Raw genomic sequence first — 21,479 nt, forward strand, 5'->3', positions numbered from 1 at the left:
TCATGCATTTTGTTCTAATGATTCAAGAGGTGCATGCTTAATGTCTTAACTGGATTTATCAAAAACGTTTTCAGGCTTATATTTTATAAGAAATTTTAAACAGGTTAATTTACAATCCCAAATATTCATTGATACAGATTTTAAAGTTTATGGTGTTAATGTCTTACCATCTTACCATGACATGTGAATGTTGTTACTGCATATCGGTAATATAAATAAACTATTTATTTCTCAAATGACTGAAAAATGTATATAACTTATACATTTTTATTCTGAATGGTTCTGATGATGATGTAATACACCTGGATTGTTGGATTTTTGGGCCTCGTGAGAACTAGATCTGTCCTCGTCTTCAGATGTAATGAAGGGGGCATCTACTCTGTGGGGTTCACTTGAATGAATTAATCCCAGTCACTGGATCTTCCAGCATTTTGAGTTTTGTTTCGTAACACAGAATGCCAGTAGCGTAAGACTGTTTGAGTTACAGTTGTATTCTTGTGATTTCTTTGTTCTTCCAGACAGTACTCTATTTTGTAGTCACTGATTCAGATTTTACCTCTTTCTCTGAATTTGAGTGTAGTCTGGAAGAAGTGAAATATTTGAATCTCTCTTTCCAGCAGGAATGTTTGTTTCTATTTATAATACCTTATAATTAATTGCCATTATATAATTTTTGGACACCTCTGTAGTTAATTTTGAAAATAGAAAAAGAAGTATTTTTTGGTGGGTTATCATTCCAAGAGGAATACTTTTTGGATTTACCATTTTCTTGGTGGTTTGCCATTTTACAGAAATGTGCCATTGTATAAGTTATGTGGAAATTGTTGTTCATTCAGTGTAATACAGAGTTGCAAAAAATAAAGTGTACTGAAAGATGTTTGGTGTGCTGTCTCTAGTCATGGCATCATCGGTCCATATTTTTTTGAAGATAGTCATGGTCAGACAGTAACTGTCAGTCAAGTGCAATATTAAGAAGTGATTAAGAAGTTCATTGGTGAACTGAGAAGATTTTGTCGTGCAAAAAATTTGCGTATGAATGAACAGTGGTTCTGACAAGATTGAGCAACAAGTCATACAGCTTGTGAGACAATCACAGTGCTTCTAGGGCATTTTGGTCAACAAATTATTTCCAGAGGTACCAATTCTGCATATCCTGCACACTCATTGGACCTAACACCCTAACTTATTTCTTAGAGGAATGCTCAAAGAATGTGTATACAGAGATCCAGTACCTTACACTGTGCTTCAGTTGAATGAGAACATAAAACATGTTATTGCAACAATTTCTAAACACACATTGGATGCAGTCATAGAAAATGCAGCAGTAAGACTTCAGAGATGCTTGGAACAAAATGGAAGACACTTAGAAAACATAAAGTACCAACATACTCAAAAATCTGTGTGTACATTTGATTACTTGGCATAAATATTTTCGTTAATAATTTTCGATGTACTTTATTTTGTGCAACTCTGTAGCTGTTGTCGGACTACACAGTCACTTAGAGAGCTGATGAACTAGCTGAAGATATGGAGGAATAACTATTGCAGTAAATCAAAGCATCAAGTTACTAGAAGCTGTCCCACTATATGCCATGTAGGTGCTTGGGGGAGAGGAGGTATAGCTCCTACTCATTCTTAACCTCAGCACTAGATAGGGGTGAGTGGTCAGTGTTGTGCCCCAACTGTGCTTTACCCCCAGGAAAGGACCCTGGTACACATTGTATAGGAGGTTAGGTGGGCCCCAGAGCTGGTCTGTTTACAGAGGTCAGAGGAAAAGTCCTCTGCCCCCGTCAGGGATCAAACCCTGGTCGTCCAGTCTGTAGTCAGTCACTATACTGAGATACCTGGCCCATACCATCAAGTTACTACTCACTGCAAAATGATGACTACAGATATAACAAATACAGCAATTGTGTTGGAATATATATGATATGAACATGCCTATGGTGCGAGAGAAGAAATGCTCAATTTCATTGAACTTGCCTCAAATACTATAGGAGTTGCAGTTTTTTAGGCCCTTGATTATTACCTTGCTGAACATGGTTTGGACTGCAAATGTTGCATTGGTATATGCATTTTTGGAGCAGCAGGAGTTAAAACTGGTCAGCAGCAAAGACTTTTTCTTCTAGTCTCTACGTCCGGACCGGGTCTGGGGCCACCCAGTCTCCTATTCAGTGGATACCAGGGGTTGTTTGCCCATGGGTAGAGCATGGCTGGGGCTTGATCACAGTGTCTTGTTTCATCCTGTTTGAGGTTCCTTGTGATTTCAGGATGGAGAAGCATCAAGTTCGCAGTCTTTAAATCCATCACACTCAACTGGAGTTCATACGTAAGTAGAGATGAGTGAATTGGTGATTTTTTAATAACTGCAGTTCTGTGACTGTAGTTACCAGTACTGTTTAAGTTACTCACTGCCTTACAAGCTTGGAAAAGGAGGGGTGAAAATTGAGGGTACCTTATTTTTATTATAATAGTGAAAAGAAAATATGCTGGTTTTGGATGGGATGATGAATTAAATAATTTATTTGTTTACATCTATATTTTTTCATAATATTTAATTGTTTATTTATTATTTAGTGAGTCTGTATCTAGTTCTAAGGTTATAATTTTTCAGAATGCATATGCTGTTAGAATTAGGTGTATAAGACATGTCATTTCAATTTAAAATGTTGCACAAACAATGGTATTGTAGTTTACGTAAAAGTTCTTGGAGGTCTTTTTTTAGCAATAGGAAGTATGTGATAACGTAAATGATTTTAATTTATTAATAAGGAAAACAATGTGTATGTGATAGAGGTTTCTCACTCATCCATACATAATATAGGTAGCCTATGTGGTAGTAGTCTAGCAAAGGAGAAAGAAACAGAAAAGTGTTGTCAGTATTCTTGGAAAATTCAAGTATGGTATACAGAAAATATGAACTAATGGTCATTGTGCAAAGGTTGCTTTGACACCATCCCAATTCACGCACATGTGTGTGTGCACAGGCACACACATGCACACGTATGTATTGGTATACAGAAATAAGGTTGTGGAAAATATAAGTGAGGGAAGAAGAGAATGCCTTTTATTCATTGTTGCCAGATATGGCAGGTACCAGTGGTTCAAATATCTCTAGTGACTGACTGTTTACTTGCATATTTGCCATCTACTGCAGGTGTTAGCCAGTGACATATGAAGAATGGATCTAATAACTGCTACATGCTCATTACCAGTGACAGATAATTTCAGGGAATAACTAGTTACTGTCACCTTACCTACTATAGCTGTTAGCCATTGAAATTTTAACCCTTTTAATGCCAAGTGGCTGAACTGTCACCCATATAGTGTTTTGTTACAAGTGCTACTGGCTGATATGCAGACCACCATCTCTACATGCTAGTAATTTCCATCTCAGCTGCATGATATCATTTCTAAACAATGTAGCAGATACAGTGACTCTACTTCTTGCATATGCTTCTCCTTACACAGTTTTGTATAAGTATCCTTTCATCTTACCTATAATGTTATCATGTGTCATTCTGTAAAATTATAAACAGATTTATTTGTTTGACTTTCTTAGGAGTCAACAATAATGTTCTATTCACTGTGCTTGTAGAGTGACATTGTGGACGACAGAATTGTCATACCACCGAGCCCCCAAACAAAGGAAATGCACTGCTGCTCTTATCCCACGTGTCAAAGAGTGGCGACTCAGAGTTGTGTGTGTTCTGACATTAAAAGTATTGATGGTATTGATGAGGAAGATACAGTGACTGGGAAGGCATAGTCAGTGATAATGACAGTCAGCTGCACAGTGATCAAAGTACACCCTACCTGCAGCTCTTGTGACTTTTATTAGTTTTTCACAACAGTATTACTAAATGTAGTTCTTACTGATACAAACACACATAAAATAAAGTAAAGCTGTTTTGCTACAAGCCATGTAGGTGCTTGGAAGGGGGGGGCAGAAGATATAGCTCCTACACACACTTTCATTCTTAACCTTGTCACCAGATAGGAGTGAGCAGTCAGTGTCACACCTGGTCGCGCTTTACCCCTCTGAAAGGACCCCAGTACCCATTGGACATGTGGCTGGGTGGGCCTCAGAGCCAGGCTGGATGCAGAGGCTAAGCCCCTGTCTGGGATCAAACCCCGGATGTCTAGTCCATAGTCAGTTATTATACTGACTGAGCTACAAACACATATTCACAGCTGTTCCTTCAAGGTCAGACACAAGAGTGAGGAGGTGGAAATATCTTACTTCAGGCAAAACAGAAGGATTTGTTGCTTGTTTGATAATCTTGTAAATCATCAGGATACCAACAGTTGCATCTTACCAATATGCAAGCAAGTCACAGTATATTGCTTGGTTTCACAATATATTCTGAAGAAACTACTTACAACTTGTTATGAAGTTCTTCCATTGAGTTGATAAATTGAAACCTTGTGAATCCTGGACAATGCAGTTACAACCTTTGTGCCAAGACCCAATCCCTGATGAACATAAAAATGTAATTCAGAAGTACAGTTTAGGTTACAGTTGAAATGAAGACACTAAAAATGAGGAATTACTCTAGAAAAGAATTAGAGTACTGTGTTACTGTGTGTGGTAACAGTAATAAATGCTCCATGGAGATTTCTCTCTTGTATGTGTGAAAAAAGACCCATTTTTGTGTAGTTTTTTCTAGAATTTTAAAATTGGTTAACTGTTTTATGAAACATAGAAATGTATATGAAGCTTGGGAGCCACTGTACTGTAATTCTTATTTTTAACAAAATTAACAAAATGGAATTCCACACCAAAGTGACATTAATTTTATAAGTTAAAAATTACCACAGAACAGTTTCCTTTGTGAAGAAAATTAAGCTGTCTGATATTATTTAAACTGTTGTGTGTTCTACTAGGTGCTGTTTAGTTCATTCATACCACTATTACCAGACACATGGAATTGTAAGATGCTTTAGTAGAGAATGAATGAGTCTGTGTGAATGTAGTAAGTGACATCAATGGGAGAAAAATTGCAGTGATATTTTAAACATGTGAAGCTGCTGATCTATCTTACAACAACCCAGAAAACAGCCCGCTTCATACTCACCACTGTGAGAACCTCATATACTACAGTAGCAGTGGCACGTAGAACTGTAGGCACTGTCATAAGATTATAATAGATTTTCTTTTTAAGTGTGTGGACATTGACACTGAAGTTAACATTATAATGTTATGATTTATAAATTTGCATTTTTTGTGCACAGGAAGTGAAGATTAACACACACTTTTGACATTGATATGTGTTCTACAGGACTTTATCAAAAGCTGTAAAACATTTCTGACATCTGTCATTAAATTTATTATAAGTAGAGACTTGAAGACTAGTCAACATGTCTTTTTAACAATGTAAGTAAGGAAGATAAGTGCCTGATAGCAGACTAAGGTATGAACCATAAAGGAAGGTGTTTGTGCATGCTGAAGCGTGAATTGACAACCATGAAACAAATATAACATTATGAATATAGATTTGTGTTAAATTAAGACAACATGGAAATGAACCACATTTTATTACATTCAGTTGTTTTGTTTGTTTGCTTTCTTCTGTGTACTGAGAAGATATTTATTTGTTATTACTGTATGTTACAGTCAGCTGGCACAGTTAAATCAGCTTCTGTCAAGTCGACGGTCTGGAAGTACAGACTCTGAGCCCAAAATTAAACGTGTCTGGCCTAGTGAAGCCAATGTACATGAGGATCATTTGGATGATGTTAAGCAGGCTGACCCTGAAATAGGTGAGGCAGTTCAGTGCTGTATTTCTGAACTTGGCATGGATGATTGAAGTAATGTGCACTGTGTTGCTGTTATTCTGTAGCCATGTTTGTATTGTTATCCACAGAGGAATATGTAGTGAAAGATGGTTTATTCTGTATGGGAGAGTACAGTTTTGCAGATTTTCCATCTGATGTTCAATTTTGCTTATATCTGTTATTTTTTGTTAGGTTATAGAATTGCATATTACATTTACAAATTGATTGACAGTGTTTTAGAATTCTGTCCTCTTCCTTGTAATTTCCATTATTATAATTTTACACGCTCACAACTATGTATTGCTTTAGAATTGGACACGCGTTAAATATTTTTGACTCAAAATTACATATATAACAACATCCTGAAATTTGGTACACATTCATTGGCCATCTGTATATACTGCATAAAATGTTCCTCTCTAAAAAAATAATGTATTCAATAGAAAAAATTCCAGTCATTTATGAATTGTATCCTTTCGCACATCTAATGGTTAGGAGCACCTTTTAAACGGTGGCAGTGAAAGGGTCAGATGATGGCCCAGGGCCTCACATGCCTCATACCTGAACTTGTATGTATTGGAATTGCTTTTCTCTTTATATTGTTGTTCTAGTTTGTGTTATGTGTTATACATGTACTTTTATCTGAGACCACCAACAGTGTAGAAGGAACTGAGAACGTTTCTATTAAAAGCCTGTGGAGAGTAGATGTCAACTTTGAAGTGCTTTCCATAGAATCTGTTGTTGGCAGATTGTGTACTAGTCGCTTACATTATCACTCCTTCTAGTAATGTTTCTAAGTAATTGGCAATTGTTGGAATCTTGTATTAATATATATGTCTCTATCAGTAGTGACATACTTCTCAGTGTTTAACCAGTGGTGTTGTTATTTGGGTTTGTATGTTCCTAATATACGTGTTGGACTAATTTTTCTCGACATGATTGGTGCTATAAATTTTAATACTTTGTAATTGTTGTGGGAGCAAGAAACTAGCAGGGAAGATAAGTCAGTCATTTTTTATTTGTGAAATCATTATTATTTGGTGGGCCGGGTTGTGTAATTTGTCAGGCATTAAACAAGATCATGATTTAGTGAGAAACTGACTTCATATTTTTTGTGAAATTAGGAAGACTGACATATTTCTGCATTTTTATTTTATTTTATGTTGCTTTTTATTGCAGAACAGCTAAGGAAGGAATCCCAAGGATTGGTTGGCTGGGATGATCCTATAGATGTTAATGAGCTGAAGAGGGTAAGGGCATTATTAAACCTTAAAACAGTGGCATTTTAATCAGCAAATAGTTCTAGCTGTCTGGAGATGTTCTGGTAGGAAATTTTCATTTTGGCACAAGCTGTAGGAAAAAAATGTAAATATTTCAGTATGTAAGAATACTGCATAAATGGTGCTTTAATATAACTAAAGCAGAAAGTATGTAATTTGTGTGTTACTAACACAGTTAATTTTTAATTAGAATAATAAATATTACCTTGATTTCATCTGTGTATTTTGGTAGAATCTGATGTAATTACTTTTTAATCAAAAAGCTTTGCTTCTGATTGAAGGTCACTGATTTTTGGTATTTTCAGAGCTGCATCCTAACATCCTAACGTGTTATTCAAAGAAGCAGTTTTTGTTCGTATATAAAACTGACCTCACATTTGCTTGCTTTCCTCGTGTTGCCCATATTTGGGGTCCTGACTATATCTTTTCTTTCTTTTAGTGTCTTACTCTCTTCTTCCATCCTCACTTTGCATGTCTTTTCCTTGGCATAATGTAGTAGGTTACATATCCTGTGCAATGTTACCATAGATGGCATCTTCATAAGTATTTTAGCATATTGCTGATGTAAGTGTATGTTCTGAATGTAAATGGAGTTTTATTTGAAGATTTCTGTCTTCTGGGTTGTTGTGCTGTGTAGTCTAGTTGATGTTTACCAACGTTTCAGAGGTCATACTGCCTCCGTCATCAGGGCGATTCATCGCTGTGAAAACCTCAAATCATACATCATATAGGTACTTTTCAGCACACGTACAAGGATTAGCTTATGGTTGCAATCTACTGTTATACATGCCTAACTACAGTGGTTTACTATCTCCTGTCTTGTAGTAAAATTAAGACATTTTTGGCATGGTTAGCGTATTGTAATTTAACATTTCACATAATTTATGTTAATGCTAGGGTTCTTAACCTTTCCCATTCCTGGAACCACATTCATCCTTGCTTATTAACTTGAGGGCCTAATCGGTGTGTGTAATCACTTCATTGTTTGATGTTACAGAAGTCACATAGCAGCCAGCAGCCTCTCAAGTTCATGTTGTCAAATGTTGGGGTGAGTGAAATATTTGAACAGAGTTTTATTATTAACCAATATGCTATGCATTATTTTGTTCACAGTTTTCTATAAGAATGTAATATTAATATAAAATCCTGAATTCATAAGTGTTGGATACATATAAAAATGAAAATCACAAAAATTTCCAACCCATCTGTGAAATGCTGAATGAAAATTTACAGAACTCTTTAAAAGTGATTAAAATTGAGAAACATCACTGAGTGCTAAAATCATGCTCAGCAACGTGGCAGCAAGGAGCTGTTAAATTAAGAAAAATTACGTAATGAAGGGTTTTACATACAAACTTGTCCTGTTCAACAAATATTATCAGGGTGATAAAATCAAGGAAGATGAGATGGGTGGCACTTGTAGCATACATTGAGGTATGAGTAATTTATATAGGATTGGGTTGCTGCCAGGAAAATCAGCATATGTGCAAACATAAAGACTAGAGACACCAGTGTCACTGCATTGTCCTGCCACCTAGCAACAAATCCAGTAACGCGTATGCATGAAAAATGGCAAATATCCTTAGAACATTTTAGGTGAAAATTTGTGTGTTCTGAAAGAACGGCAGATGACCAAGCATTGTTTTTGAGTGACAGCAGGTGTCCTTCCAAATGCAAACATGGCCACAGCAGATGAGAACTGTAGTGTTGGTTATGAAGAATGCAATGTTCTCTTTCCTTCTTGATGTTGTGGTCAGGAACCTTTCCATGTCTCCCATTGTTAGAATACTGTCTGAATATTCGTTGCATTGTAATCTTAGAGTATTTTTTAATGTGTCTGTGATGACTGCATGGTGCACAGCCAATCACTGATCTATGTATGCTAGAATGGCATCCCTAGCTGAATGCTATAGTGCATTTAGTGTCATCCCCTCCCGGGGGCCGCTATAGAACTATGTAAATGAAAATTATGAATGAACGCTGCCCCATCCCATACCTTCTGCAGATGTTATTTTCTGTCTTATCATCAGAATGCAGGACAGAATCATAATATGAAGTTCAAATATTTTGTAATGACATGTCATACCAAAATTACATTGATGAAGATGTTCAAAAATTACATGTTGAGTAGCTGCATAATTTATGCTATTCAGCAAATAGTCAAAAATTGACAGTGAGACGGCACTCAGCATACCAAGGAATATGTTTGACTATTGGTCTTATAAGGCAGTAACATGTGATGGTGTAGACTGGATTGATCTGCCTCTGGATAGGATCAGTAGCAGGCTCTTGCAAACACTAATAAACCTTTTGAGTTCATAAATGTTAAATTTACTGACCAGCTGTGTTGTTATCACCTTCCGTGGAAAACTCTGCTCCTTGTAGCTAGTTAAAAGTAACATAGTTAACAGTGTTCATCATTATCATCTTCATGGGACAGGCTAAATAGCCTGTTCTGGCTCACGTTTTAGAGATACTAAATTGCATGCTGTGGAAAATTATTATTGTAATCTGTCATGATGTGAAGTGTGTAATGCTCCTCATAGATTTTCTGTGTTTCAATGCAGGACCGTGAATATTATGAATCAGTCATCCTGTCTCTTGGGGGTGAGGTGACTGGCAAACATACATTTGATCCTTCTGCAACTCATCTTGTTTGTAGTCGCCCAGGTCGAAGTGAGAAGCTTTTGGCTAGCATTGCATCAGGAAAATGGGTGTTACACAAGGGGTACTTGGATGTCTGCCAGAAGGAAAAACAGTTTGTCCAGGTATGAACTTGTTTCCTCATGTCCATATTGTATGTTCTGTATAATACTGGCTATGGATGCTTCTTATGTCACTGTTTCATTTGTACAATTGACACATGTAAAATTTTCGTTTGTACATCACTTTTATATATACATTTGCTTATTTATGGTTTGTGCTGGTACCAGATTGCCAGGTAAGTGGCCTCAGCATTAGTATGCCTCCAGCATTTCTACTTTGTTAAATTTTCCATGTTTTTCCTTATTTTCTTCCAGCTGTGTTTATATTTTATGGGTTTGATGGATATTTCTCTGTGTTAAGTATATGAAATGAACCACTTTTGTTATCAGTCAAACATACAGATAAATTTATTGTTTTGGTCCTTGAATCTGCTGCAATTCCGCAGACTGCTCTGCTACTCTTCAATGTTCTCCAAGGAGTCCACAAGCATTCCTATTTTTACACAGTGGTTTGCTGTAGAACATTTCATCAGGAAGGGCTCAAATTGATTGATCTGCACTAGGTGCTTGCCTCTGCTGATGATATCAATTTACTGGGGGATGGTGTGGTACCATAACCAAGAATGCAGAAACTCTCCTACAGGCTAGCAAGAAAATAGGCCTAGAAGTAAATGTAAACAAAACTAAATACGTAGACATAATATGAGATCAACATCAGCAACAATAGTGGAATGTAATTATAAGTAACACATCATTTAAAAATGTTTCAAAATTTAAGTATCTGGGAACAACAGTAGCTAATAGAAACAATGAAATTAAGAGTACAATACATTTGGGGATTTATTTTCAGTTCAAAAACTGTTATCATCTTGTCTGCTATCCAAAACGCTATAAGTAGGATGGGAAATTTTGCCTATTGTCTTGTATGGTTGTGAAATATGCTCTCTTACCTTGAAGGAAGAACATAGATTACAAGTGTTTGAGAACAGTGTTCAGGAAGATATTTGGACCTAGGGAGGATGAAATAAGTGGGGTTAGAATATTGCATAACAAGGAATGTGAATTGTACAGGTCACCTAGATCAGTGAAGGTAGTGAAATCTATGAGGCTCCAATGGGCTGGACATGTTGTGTGCTTGTGGACACGGAGGAAAGGGTTTTATACAGAATTTTGGTAGGGAATCCTGGAAAACGACCATTGGTCAGACCAAGATATAGATGGGAGGATAATATCAAAATGGATCTTTGGGAGGTAGGCTGTTAGGATCATAAATGGATGGAGTTGGTTCAGGATCATATTTGGTGGTGGGCTTTGGTGTTGTCAGTGTTGGACCAGTGGTTTCTGCTACCAAGGAGTTAGCTAGTTAAATGACCATCTAAGGTGCCCATAGAAGTATTTCAGATACGAAAGTGTCTGATCTTCCAAGTATATAATGCTTTTAATAATGTTATGATGTAATGGAACAGTTCAGTCTTATTCAGCCACTCACATACTTGTGTAATGGAGCATTTGTCCCTTTTAGCTTCTAACATATAAAAATGTGGGGAAAATACATGATAATTATATCTCTGTAAAGTATTTTATTTTATTATTGGTATTAATTTTGTAGTTTATATTTCCCTCATTCTTTTCCTTTATGTTTAAGTTTTAACAAAACTTCAAACCTGTTTGATCTGAATTATACAAGGTTATTTATTATGTATGGTGATGAAGAAGTCACACAAACCATTCTTGATACATGTTCTGTTTTTCAAAACAATAAGTTACGTTGAAATCAGAAAGCAAAAGACAGTATTATATTGACAAGATGACCTCTCATTCGACTGTGGTTTTGTTGCAATATGACAGTGGGCCATCCTCTGACTTCTTGGCCAAAATATTAGGTGTAGACACTGCAGTTTCTTTGTAATATACAATTTTATTTCCTTTGCTGTTACTTAATAAGCTCCATCAAGATGTATTTATTCATTCAATGGTGTACCTCACTTGATATCATGAATGTTTCTGGTGTGGGCAACTGGGGTTCATTTCCCAGGAAGGCAGTTTTTTAATGGTTATGGAGGCTGTAAAATGTTTTATTTTTCAAGTCTCTGCATTTGTTTATATTCCTCTTTTCCTTTATTCACATTCAAGAATGAGGATTGCACCTGATTTTTCAATGTGTTATGACTGAAATTAAATTATTACTATTTAACAATTTTTCAGAATGTCTTGTTATTCTGACCACTGTTTTTTACATTCTTATGCAAAAGTGGTTAAATATTTAATTTATTCTTTCATGACAGAGTCCCTCACAAAGTTTGTGTGTATGAGGTTAGATAATTCCATTTTGTTAGGAGAAAACAATATAGATACAATCAGTTGCCTGTTAGTTTTGACAGAATGTAGTTCAAAACATGAATTCTGATGCAGTGGAAAATGAACCTGGAACTTTAAATGCCAACCATCATCTGTGTTTGATGATGACAGCCCTGAGGAAGTGAAATTTGAGAAACCAACTGCACATCCCTCATTCTCAAATGTGAATCAAGGAAAACGGAATATAAATAAATGCAAAGATTTGAAAAATAAATGACATTTTATGGCCATTACATACGCAATGTATGATCTGAAGCTTTCATGGCAACTAAGTATAATGAATCATTCTTCGGCTACCAGCCATGCACAGCTCAGTATTGTGGTTAAGTTCTTCCAATGTGTGCAGGTTGTTTTTGTGTTTTGAAAATCCCCAAAGATATAAATCCTGTGGCAATAGATATGAGGATCAACGATTTGATAAATAATGCGAGCACCAAAGAACTCACTCAATGTCTGCACTGTTAAATTTGCTCTATGTGCTGTAGCCCCATATTGCTGAACCAGTGTCTTGTTTGTCAACTTCCAAAAGGGAAATTAAATTCATAATCAATTCCTGGTAACATTTAGCTGTTATAATTTCACTGAAGAAAATGGGACCAATTATCCTCCATCGAGAGATAGCACATAACTCTTCGGTCTTAAGAAATGTAATGGTCTTTCATGGAAGATATGTAGATTTTCAGCACTCCATATTGTGCTGTTTTGGCGATTAATGTATCCATGTAGGTGGAACTATGCTTCATCACTATAGAAAACTTTATCTAAAATGTCTATATCCCCTCAAATGAAGTGTGCAGTACTGAAGTAATTTTTCCTTATCAGGCTCCTTGAGTTTGTGCATGACCTGTACACAATAGAGATAAATTTTCAAAGTGCCACTTCCATAGGGTAATCCAATCAGAAGAGAAAGTTTTCTGAGTGACAAAGTTTGACAGGTATTGTCCAAACTGTCATCACTTAACACTAAGAATATTTCCTTCCTCTTGATATTTTTCTAATTACTTACCTTGGTTGCATACATACTGTGATACAGTAATGTTTGTTTCAGGAGGATGAATTTGAGTGGGGCAATCCATCTGCATCATCACTAATGCGTGACCTTAAACTTGATTCTCTCGAACATGACCTGGCACTTTCGGCGTATCGGTGGCGTCGCATTCTTACTGGAGATAACACAGGTGCATTCATGGGCATGAGGGCTGCAGTTTGCATTTCTCGTGAGAGAGAAGAGCCATTCAAGAGACTTGTTCTTGCAGGAGGGGGTCGTCTGGTAGACTTCAGGTAAGCGTGATTTAATTTAGATTTGTTCTTACCAAGGCTCACCAATGTATAGTTATTCAAATTAAGTCAGTGATTTCTACTGTAATCAATTTAAAGGCAATCATATCATTTCCCCTGACTAGATGTGTGCATTCTCTGCATTGCTAAATAAAATCTTTTAGCTTACTTTGATTCGCAGTTAATGAAGTCATTGCTTGGAAGGGACATTAGTGATTAGGTCTTGATAATACTGCATTTGCTTTTATAAAATTATATATGAGTGACCTAAGTCAGAGGTGACAGTCATATGTGAGTCATAACTCAGTGTAACCAGAGATTAATCAGGTTTCAACAGGGTTAGTGTTACTGTGAACTTCATTCTTTTTGCTGGTAAGTGTTGTGATCTCACATACCAAGTGTTATTCAAATTGGAAGCACATTTTCTTTAGCAAGTTAGGGAGTGTGAAAGGAAAACTCAATAATTAATACTTCCTCAGAAACAGGATGTTTTCTTGCTGGTTTGTCTCAGTCAGTAACTGGGAAAAGATAGTTTGAGTTGGTTCCATGTGCTGTAGTATTTATAACTGTGCATAGTATAAATAAAGGTAGATTAGGGTTACATTTTTGCACCCCTTTCATAGGCCATGCTGTTCACTCATTCAGAACATCTGCTTCCAACCACTGTTATGTCCCTAACCTCATCTCAGTCACAGATCTTGATACTACCAAAATAAATCAGACATTAGGGGATGTGTTAATTGATGACCACTACTAGTTGCTCGTCAGGTAAGAAAATAGTGGTCTGAAGATGGCTGTCTTCTGGGTTGTTGCACTGTGTAGTCTGGTAGAAGTTTACTTCTACTAGACTACACGTCAAATCCTACACAATAGTGGTCTTATGTATACTGTTTTTGCATCTAATTATACAAAATGCCCCAACCTTTATTACAGGGGATTTAAATCTTGTGTAACAGGGCTGCTGGCCAGACATTAGCTGCAGGTTTAATGGTTAAATGGTATGCTATGGTGATGGATGGACAGCTGGACCATGCATAAGCTGTGGTGCATGATCAGTAGATGTTAATTTCTTGGCCCCTTTGTGGTAAAATTTTACTGCTGATGATGTCATTGAGGGTTTTTCTTTTTTCTGTAGAAAGACAAGTCTTGTAATAGGTCAACGTATTGTTTCACCTTTTGAATGACGTTGATGGTTGCCATTCTTTCATTTATGTCAAAGTGGAGGATTTGTTGGTTGCAGTTCATTGTATGGACTGATTAAGTTTGATAGATCGATTCATTGGTAAATTTGGGGCGCCAGTGGATGTTTGGATCCACAAATGATGTTAAGTTACCTTAGCTGTTGGACATGACTCTGTCCCAGTGAAATGTTGATGGCTGAATTGATGATGACATCAGTGTAGATGTGAGAAAGGAAATGACACCAGATGTTGCTTAATTATAGATTTTTTGCTCTTGAATTTGTAACAAAGTTTCCAGAATTGGAGCAGCGCTAGTAAATGACTGCCACTTTAAAAAATCAAAGCTTAAATGTCTGTTTAAGTTGCACTTTTTTAAAACAATGAAGCTACTATCCCTTATATCCCTTATTTTCTCATAAGCAGATGTTCAATTCCTTCAGCACCAAGATAGTGCTAGACCTCCCAATTTCACTTTCATTGATGTATATATGTAAATGTTGTAATACAGTGGAACCATTGAATTGTTTCATAAACTTTTGTAACATAAGACACATTATGTATCAGGCTCATTGTAACACCAATCAGAGATTTCTGTCATATTTATGTTGTCTTTTGTAATCTGTCATTGAGACCTAAAATTCTTGTAACTTCATCTGTTTCCTTGTTATCAGGTAATTGGTCTTGCTTTGTGTTTCCTTTTTCTTTAAACTTCCTATTTTGAACCAGTGATCCACAAGAAAATAGAAACATTTAATTTACATTGATGCCTAGATTTGATGTCCCTAAGACTGATAAATAGTCGACACCATGCTGCTCCCAGTCGAAACTCTGTGAAAATTGGATGTGAACTTGGAGAAATGTCATTCATCAGAAATTTTAGTTGTCATGAAAATACCATTACATGCTTCCTAATAACACATAATGAGTGACATACACTGTTGTGTTAGGAATGTAGACAAAGCATGTAATTGGCGATTGGTAATTTTGTTTCTTAAACTGATTTAGTGTGGCTTAAATGACTAATGGAACAACAGTGCGTGATGTTAAGGCATTGTAAAATGAGTCAGTCTGACATTAGACAGTATTTTCTTGCAGACCCCATGATGCTACTTCATGGCACCCCAGGGTTCTGCATAACAGTTTCAGAAACTATACAGAATATCATTGATTTCGAGCAAAACAATTCTGGTTAATGAACTCTGTATATTTTACAGTTAGTTACAGGTTTTGTTTCCTTTAGCAATTTGTTGGTTTGAGTTCAAAATTACTAAATTTTTCCCTGTCTTTCTTTTGTGTCATTCAATGGTGTAACTGGCCAATTAGTAAGGAATAGGAAACAGTTTTGGAGTCTGACTGCAGCCTCTCAAACTGGAAGTTGCAGATGGATACATCTGACTGACAGCTTAATTATTTAATTTGTCCCTGTACGAGGTGCGATCGGAAAGTTTCCAGACTGCGCGTATAAAAACCGGTACACTTATCTCAGGTATTAAATTCATCCATCACCCTCGAAGTAGTTCCCCTGGGAGTGAACACAACGATCCCAGCGCCGCTGCCAAGCCTGGAAGCATCCCTGGAAATCTTTCTTTGTCAGCCTGTCAAGCACCATCTGCGATTCTGCCTGAATCTCTTCTATCGTCTCAAATCTCCTTCCCTTTAGCTGAATTTTCATCTTTGGGAAGAGGAAGAAGTCACACGGAGCTAAGGAGGGTGCGGGATGACGGCCATGGTGTTTGAGGCCAAAAACTGCCGAACTTTGAGGGCGGTGTGCGCTGGCGCGTTGTAATGATGCAGCAGCCAGTTGTGGTTGCGCCACTTTGACGGCCGCTTCCGTCCTTTAGAATCAGCTGACAGGTCCCATAGCCTATCCCAACAATGTCGCACAAGTCGTTGATGGTACGACGTCGATCTTCGTGAATGGCCTGCCGAATCTTCGTAACATTTTCGGGCGTTGTGCTCGAAGATGGTCGTCCAGAACGCCCGTCATCATCGACAGAGGTTCGGCCATTTTTAAAACGTGAATGCCACACAAAAGTTTGTGCACGACCCATTGCGGACTCCCCAAATGCTTGCTTTAGCATTTCATAGGTTTCCGTAGCCGTTTTGGCGAGTCTTTGGCAAGAGATTCAGGCAGAATCGCAGATGGTGCTTGACAGGCTGACAAAGAAAGATTTCCAGGGCTGCTTCCAGGCATGGCAGCGGCGCTGGGATCGTTGTGTTCACTCTCAGGGGAACTACTTCGAGGGTGATGGATTAATTTAATACCTGAGATAAGTGTACGGGTTTTTATACGCGCAGTCTGGAAACCTTCCGATCGCACCTCGTACATAATTTTTAAACACCTTCAAGTCCACATGGCATTACATCCCAAAGACCAAAGCTAACAGTTGAAGAATTCTGTAACGTTTATCAATGTCAGTGTATCATGGCTTATACATAGTTCACCCGGTTGTGCATCACACTAGCATACCACTAAACCATTATCCCCAAAGTTAATGTACAGCTGGCAGGTCCATAGTATGGGGTTTAAATCACATATTCCAATGCAATAAAGGTTAAATGGCCCCACAGTTGCATTTAAGTGGCAGTTATATTTAAACTGTTTGGTCAGGGCAAAAACCACGTCTTGAAGGTGATGTTAGTCAGAAGTGGATTAATTGTGAATAATGGGTGTGGGTGATAATGTCTCTTTAAAATTAAATTAAATTAAATCAAATCCGTGGCGTAACAGCTCCAGAGAGCCAAAGCCGACTAGCTTGACTGCTGGCCTCATGTTCACATGCCTAAGCAGAGGTGAACGATCATCCAACCAGATACAGGGTGACGAGTGGTCAGCACGACGAACCCCCAGCCATTGCTAGTTTTCATAACCGGATTACGCTACTCATTGTAGCTCCCCAATTTCCTCACGATGCTGGGTTGGCACCGGTCCCATACACTGGTCGAAAGCTCATGAGAAAATTTCTTCTAGCCCGAAACTCGAAATAGCGCACATTCCGTATCGCCGGTCCGAAGCATGATGCCTTAGACCGCGCGGCTACGGAGTGGGACAATGTCTCTTTATGAGATTCAAGATTCTCATGGCATGAAGATCTCTGTATTGATCTTATTGGTTGTAACCTCAAGTGGACTTATAGGTAGATACCAATATTTCAGAGTAACATTCTAGTTCCATTTTCACAGATGGAGGCAGTGTTTTCTCCAAAATTTTGAAAAACCTACATACAGCCTTAAAACGAAGAAGACCAACATGAACATTATATCTTTGATTTTAATACCATGTAAAGATACTCATTTTTATATTTTAAATTAATGTGTTTTCACATGCTAGTAACGAGGCTATACAGTGTGAGAGACAACACCAGTAAAAACTATGGTTTTACCCATCTGTAAATCAGAAAAGTTTGGAACCACTCATATAAGTCTGTATATATAGTCGCCTGATGATCTTAGTCGAAGCAGTACCTTAATGCGAGGTCTGACCTAAAAGTGTTAATATCTTAGATAAATCGCAATATATGGGGACATGGCTATGATGAGTGTATCCTAATACATTCCTGCATGTCTGGGCTTGCGTACAGCACGTTCCTTTGCGTTATTTGTGTGCGTGGTCAGCATTTTAAGTCAAAGCTCTTCCTTCTATATGCAAGTTTAATGATGTCTAAAAGTACACAGCAGTGCGTAATAAGGTTGAGGCAGATCAGTTGATATAAATAGCATTCTGTGGAGTGATATTGACTCTTTGAGTGGTTCATTACTTTTAAAGAGGAAGAAATAGGCTGCTGAAAGAGACAAGTGTGCTAGACACCATTCCATCAGCATTTCCTGGTGCAAAATGACAAAAGATAGATTATTTGTGAGGTCACTGAAGAAGTAGGAGTGTCTTATGGCTCATGTTTGGCCATTTTAAACAAAGATTTGTGATTGAGGTCGTTTGCTTTAGAGTACTGACACAGGAGCAGAATAAATGCCACTTCTCTATGGCTTTTGGCTTGTGTGAATGTGCAGAAACTAAAACTATTTTTGAAATATCACAGGCAATGAAACATGACTGTACTGTTATGACCTTGAAACTAGAATGCAGTCTCAACACAAACCAGTGTGAACACCAAATGTGCAGCAGAAGTAAAATAATGCCATTTGTTTTCTGTTTCATAAGGTCAACATTTATATTTTGTATAGACTGACACATCACGATGATGAGAATACAGTGAGTGGTAGAACTTATTAAAATGCGATGATGAGGAAACGTCTTTTTGGCAAAACTGTTTGGGATTTCAAAAACTGACTTTGGAGGAGTTTCCTATTTTGGCAGGACAGTGGAATAATTGCTTACATGCTTTTGTGTATTCCCTCTTGGTACTTTTAGATCAGGCCTCATATTGTGTACATACCATAGTCAGCGAATGATGTCATAATGCTGAGTGTAACTTTCCATTACTTTGTTTCAATTCCAGCAATCTCGATGAAGCCACTCATTGTTTTGTGGAACTGAGTAAAGCATCTCTGCCAGTGGACCTGTCCGTGTTGGTGAAGAAGAGGATACCGTGTGTACCTCCGCTGTATCTTAACGATTACCTGGTCAAGAATCCACCTCCACAGGCTCATAATTGTGTTGTTCCAGAATATAAGCTTCAACTTCAGGCATATTAGTTACAAGTTTCCTTTGGGTTTGTTCAGTTATGTTTTAAAATTAAATAAGAGAACATGAACTACAGGTACAAAGGATATAATTTTATTTTGCTCCCATGTTTATTAGGTCTGTTTGTTCCATTGTTGCTGACATGCAAACATGTCACAAATCACTTGGAACAAATGACATGTTGCAAAAAAGTGTGTTTTCTTGTGTGTGTGTGTGTATATATATATATGCACTTCTCATTTCTTTTATTATGCTGTGTAGCAGAAGACATATTTCACATGTGGACCCATTCTCAGCGCATGTTCTGTCCTGTACTTTACTTACCAGTCACACTTTTCACTTATCATATTTGCTTATTATTCCATTTCATGTCCCAACCTTTATCAGTCTTGTGTCATGGCTTACACGTGGTTCAGCTGGCCATGTGTTGCAAGGCACACAAATTATGGAATTGAAGTTCATCTAGTTTAATCCCCTATTCCTGTACAGTATATGTTAATTATTATGTATTTATGGCTTTTAATATTTTCCAACAATTTTTATTAAATGAAATTGTATAAAACTCTTGCATACTTAATCATGTTATCTTTTTTAATCCTTTGAAGCCTAAATAATACTTAACAATTCAACCTGTACTTCCATATCATAAAGATGAACTGGTTAATGTTGTTTAAGGAAATAATTGCTGTTTACAGTGAGAATTGTATGAAACACGTGAAGTTACTGATTGTTGAAGCAGGTAGGACATACAGTGACCACTAGGCTTCAAGAGGTTAAAATCATTTTCAGTATCTGAAACATTCATTTGTTGTATTGTCTTCCTGCTTCATATTACCATATTTTATGGTGTATGAATAATTCATTTAATTGACTTCCTGTAATTTGATTAGTTGATTAATTTTTGCAGTGATTTTTCTAAATTTACGTGCTTTTCATTTTAAATATAATAAATTAAAAAAAAAATTCAGTATAATTTTTCACATAAAGACATAGGGCACCTGGAATGAGGTTAGAAGTGGAGATTTGTGTTCAAACTCTTGAAGTAACCTCCCAAACACACCAGCTTCACAATCAAGTGACCAACAGGTAATTCCTTTCTGCCTTGTGAGCACACGCCATCCGAGGTCTGACTTCTTGTGGCACTGAAAACTGATGTTCAGTAAGTAGTCATTTAGAAGGCGGTTCAGGAGATAAATCAGTCCTTTGATAATATGGACCCCGTGAGTGGGTCAGTTTTTGTGTTTGCTTGCAGTGACTGATATATTATCACTGAGTTGTGAATGGTAACATTAAGTCGTTGAATAATTGTGCATAACTTGGAACCTTTCTTTTGTTCCAGTAGGTACAGTCGCATTGTTTCATTGTTTAGGTCAATTGCTCGCAAGTTGCAGTTGTAACTTTCTAAAGAGTCAACTCATCTATAGCAATATCCTGATGAAAAAATTGATAAACTTTCATAAGTTTCACATGACCTTGATATTAATTTACTGTGGAATTATCAATGGAATGAATAAATCAGATCATAGTTTGATCCCTAAGAGGATTAGCATTTTAGAAAAGAAAAGCTTAAAGAATAGGTAGTTCTTGCTATAGCGGACCCTTTGTGTTGTCATCTGTAAACTTTGCAGCAGGATGAAGAGAACCAAAACAAACATCGGGTGCCCCGTAACATATTTCCCGCTATGCTGCTGTGCATATTTAGTCTCTTCTACTGTGTGTTGCTTGAGAACTATATAAAATTACTTCTGAAACACTCTGACAATGTCATCACCATTACTATTCAACGTGGCCTACAGATGTCACAAAATGTTCCCTGTATGGCAATGAGTGTTCAAAGTAAGTGTCTGCGTACTGTTTTTTCAGAGTCTCTTCAATCCCCCCAGGAAAATGTTTTGAATTTGTACGCGGAGGAAGAATTTCGTACTCACACCAGGAAATTAGAAAGGTTCGAAGAACATTTGGAGTCGGATTTGAATTCCGAGTTGGTGACTGCTTGTTAAGACTTGGGTTTTGACAACTCTTGGCTCGTTCCCGGCATCTTTTGCTGCCATATATTTCTGCAGTTACATTCGTAGTTTTAAATATGGATCATTCTCGCCCAATATCGGCCCAGTCTTGGGGGTTCACACGGAGTCGTGGACCGGGCGAGAACACTACTCTATTTGAGTGAGTCACACGACCTGCGTAATCGACCTGATTAATAACGCCCGTCTCCAGTTCCCACTTGACTTCGCAAATGTTTCTTCTCGCCTTCAGA

At 37.3% G+C, this 21,479-nt stretch overlaps 1 protein-coding gene across 4 annotated transcripts in view; it reads left to right on the forward strand.

Moving 5' to 3' along the window:
• Window positions 1-19,799, forward strand: part of mus101 (mutagen-sensitive 101) — a 66,816-nt gene extending 47,017 nt beyond the window's left edge. For 3 of the 4 annotated variants that reach the window (XM_087347388.1, XM_022077469.2, XM_022077468.2), the window contains 7 exons: window positions 2,271-2,329; window positions 5,618-5,763; window positions 6,958-7,028; window positions 8,056-8,106; window positions 9,626-9,826; window positions 13,170-13,402; window positions 19,038-19,799. In XM_087347388.1, coding sequence (XP_087203514.1) covers window positions 2,271-2,329; window positions 5,618-5,763; window positions 6,958-7,028; window positions 8,056-8,106; window positions 9,626-9,826; window positions 13,170-13,402; window positions 19,038-19,233 — 957 coding nt within the window. In that variant the 3' untranslated portion in view covers window positions 19,234-19,799. Of the gene's footprint in view, window positions 1-2,270; window positions 2,330-5,617; window positions 5,764-6,957; window positions 7,029-8,055; window positions 8,107-9,625; window positions 9,827-13,169; window positions 13,403-19,037 lie in introns of those variants that run through there. The other variant, XM_087347390.1, reaches the window with a different exon arrangement.
• Window positions 19,800-21,479: the final 1,680 nt, after the last annotated feature.

The sequence above is a fragment of the Zootermopsis nevadensis genome, unplaced genomic scaffold (genome assembly GCF_977971745.1).
Source record: "Zootermopsis nevadensis isolate Lab colony 2312 unplaced genomic scaffold, Znev_1.0 Znev_ptg000011l, whole genome shotgun sequence".
NCBI classification, from domain to species: Eukaryota; Metazoa; Arthropoda; class Insecta; order Blattodea; family Termopsidae; genus Zootermopsis; species Zootermopsis nevadensis.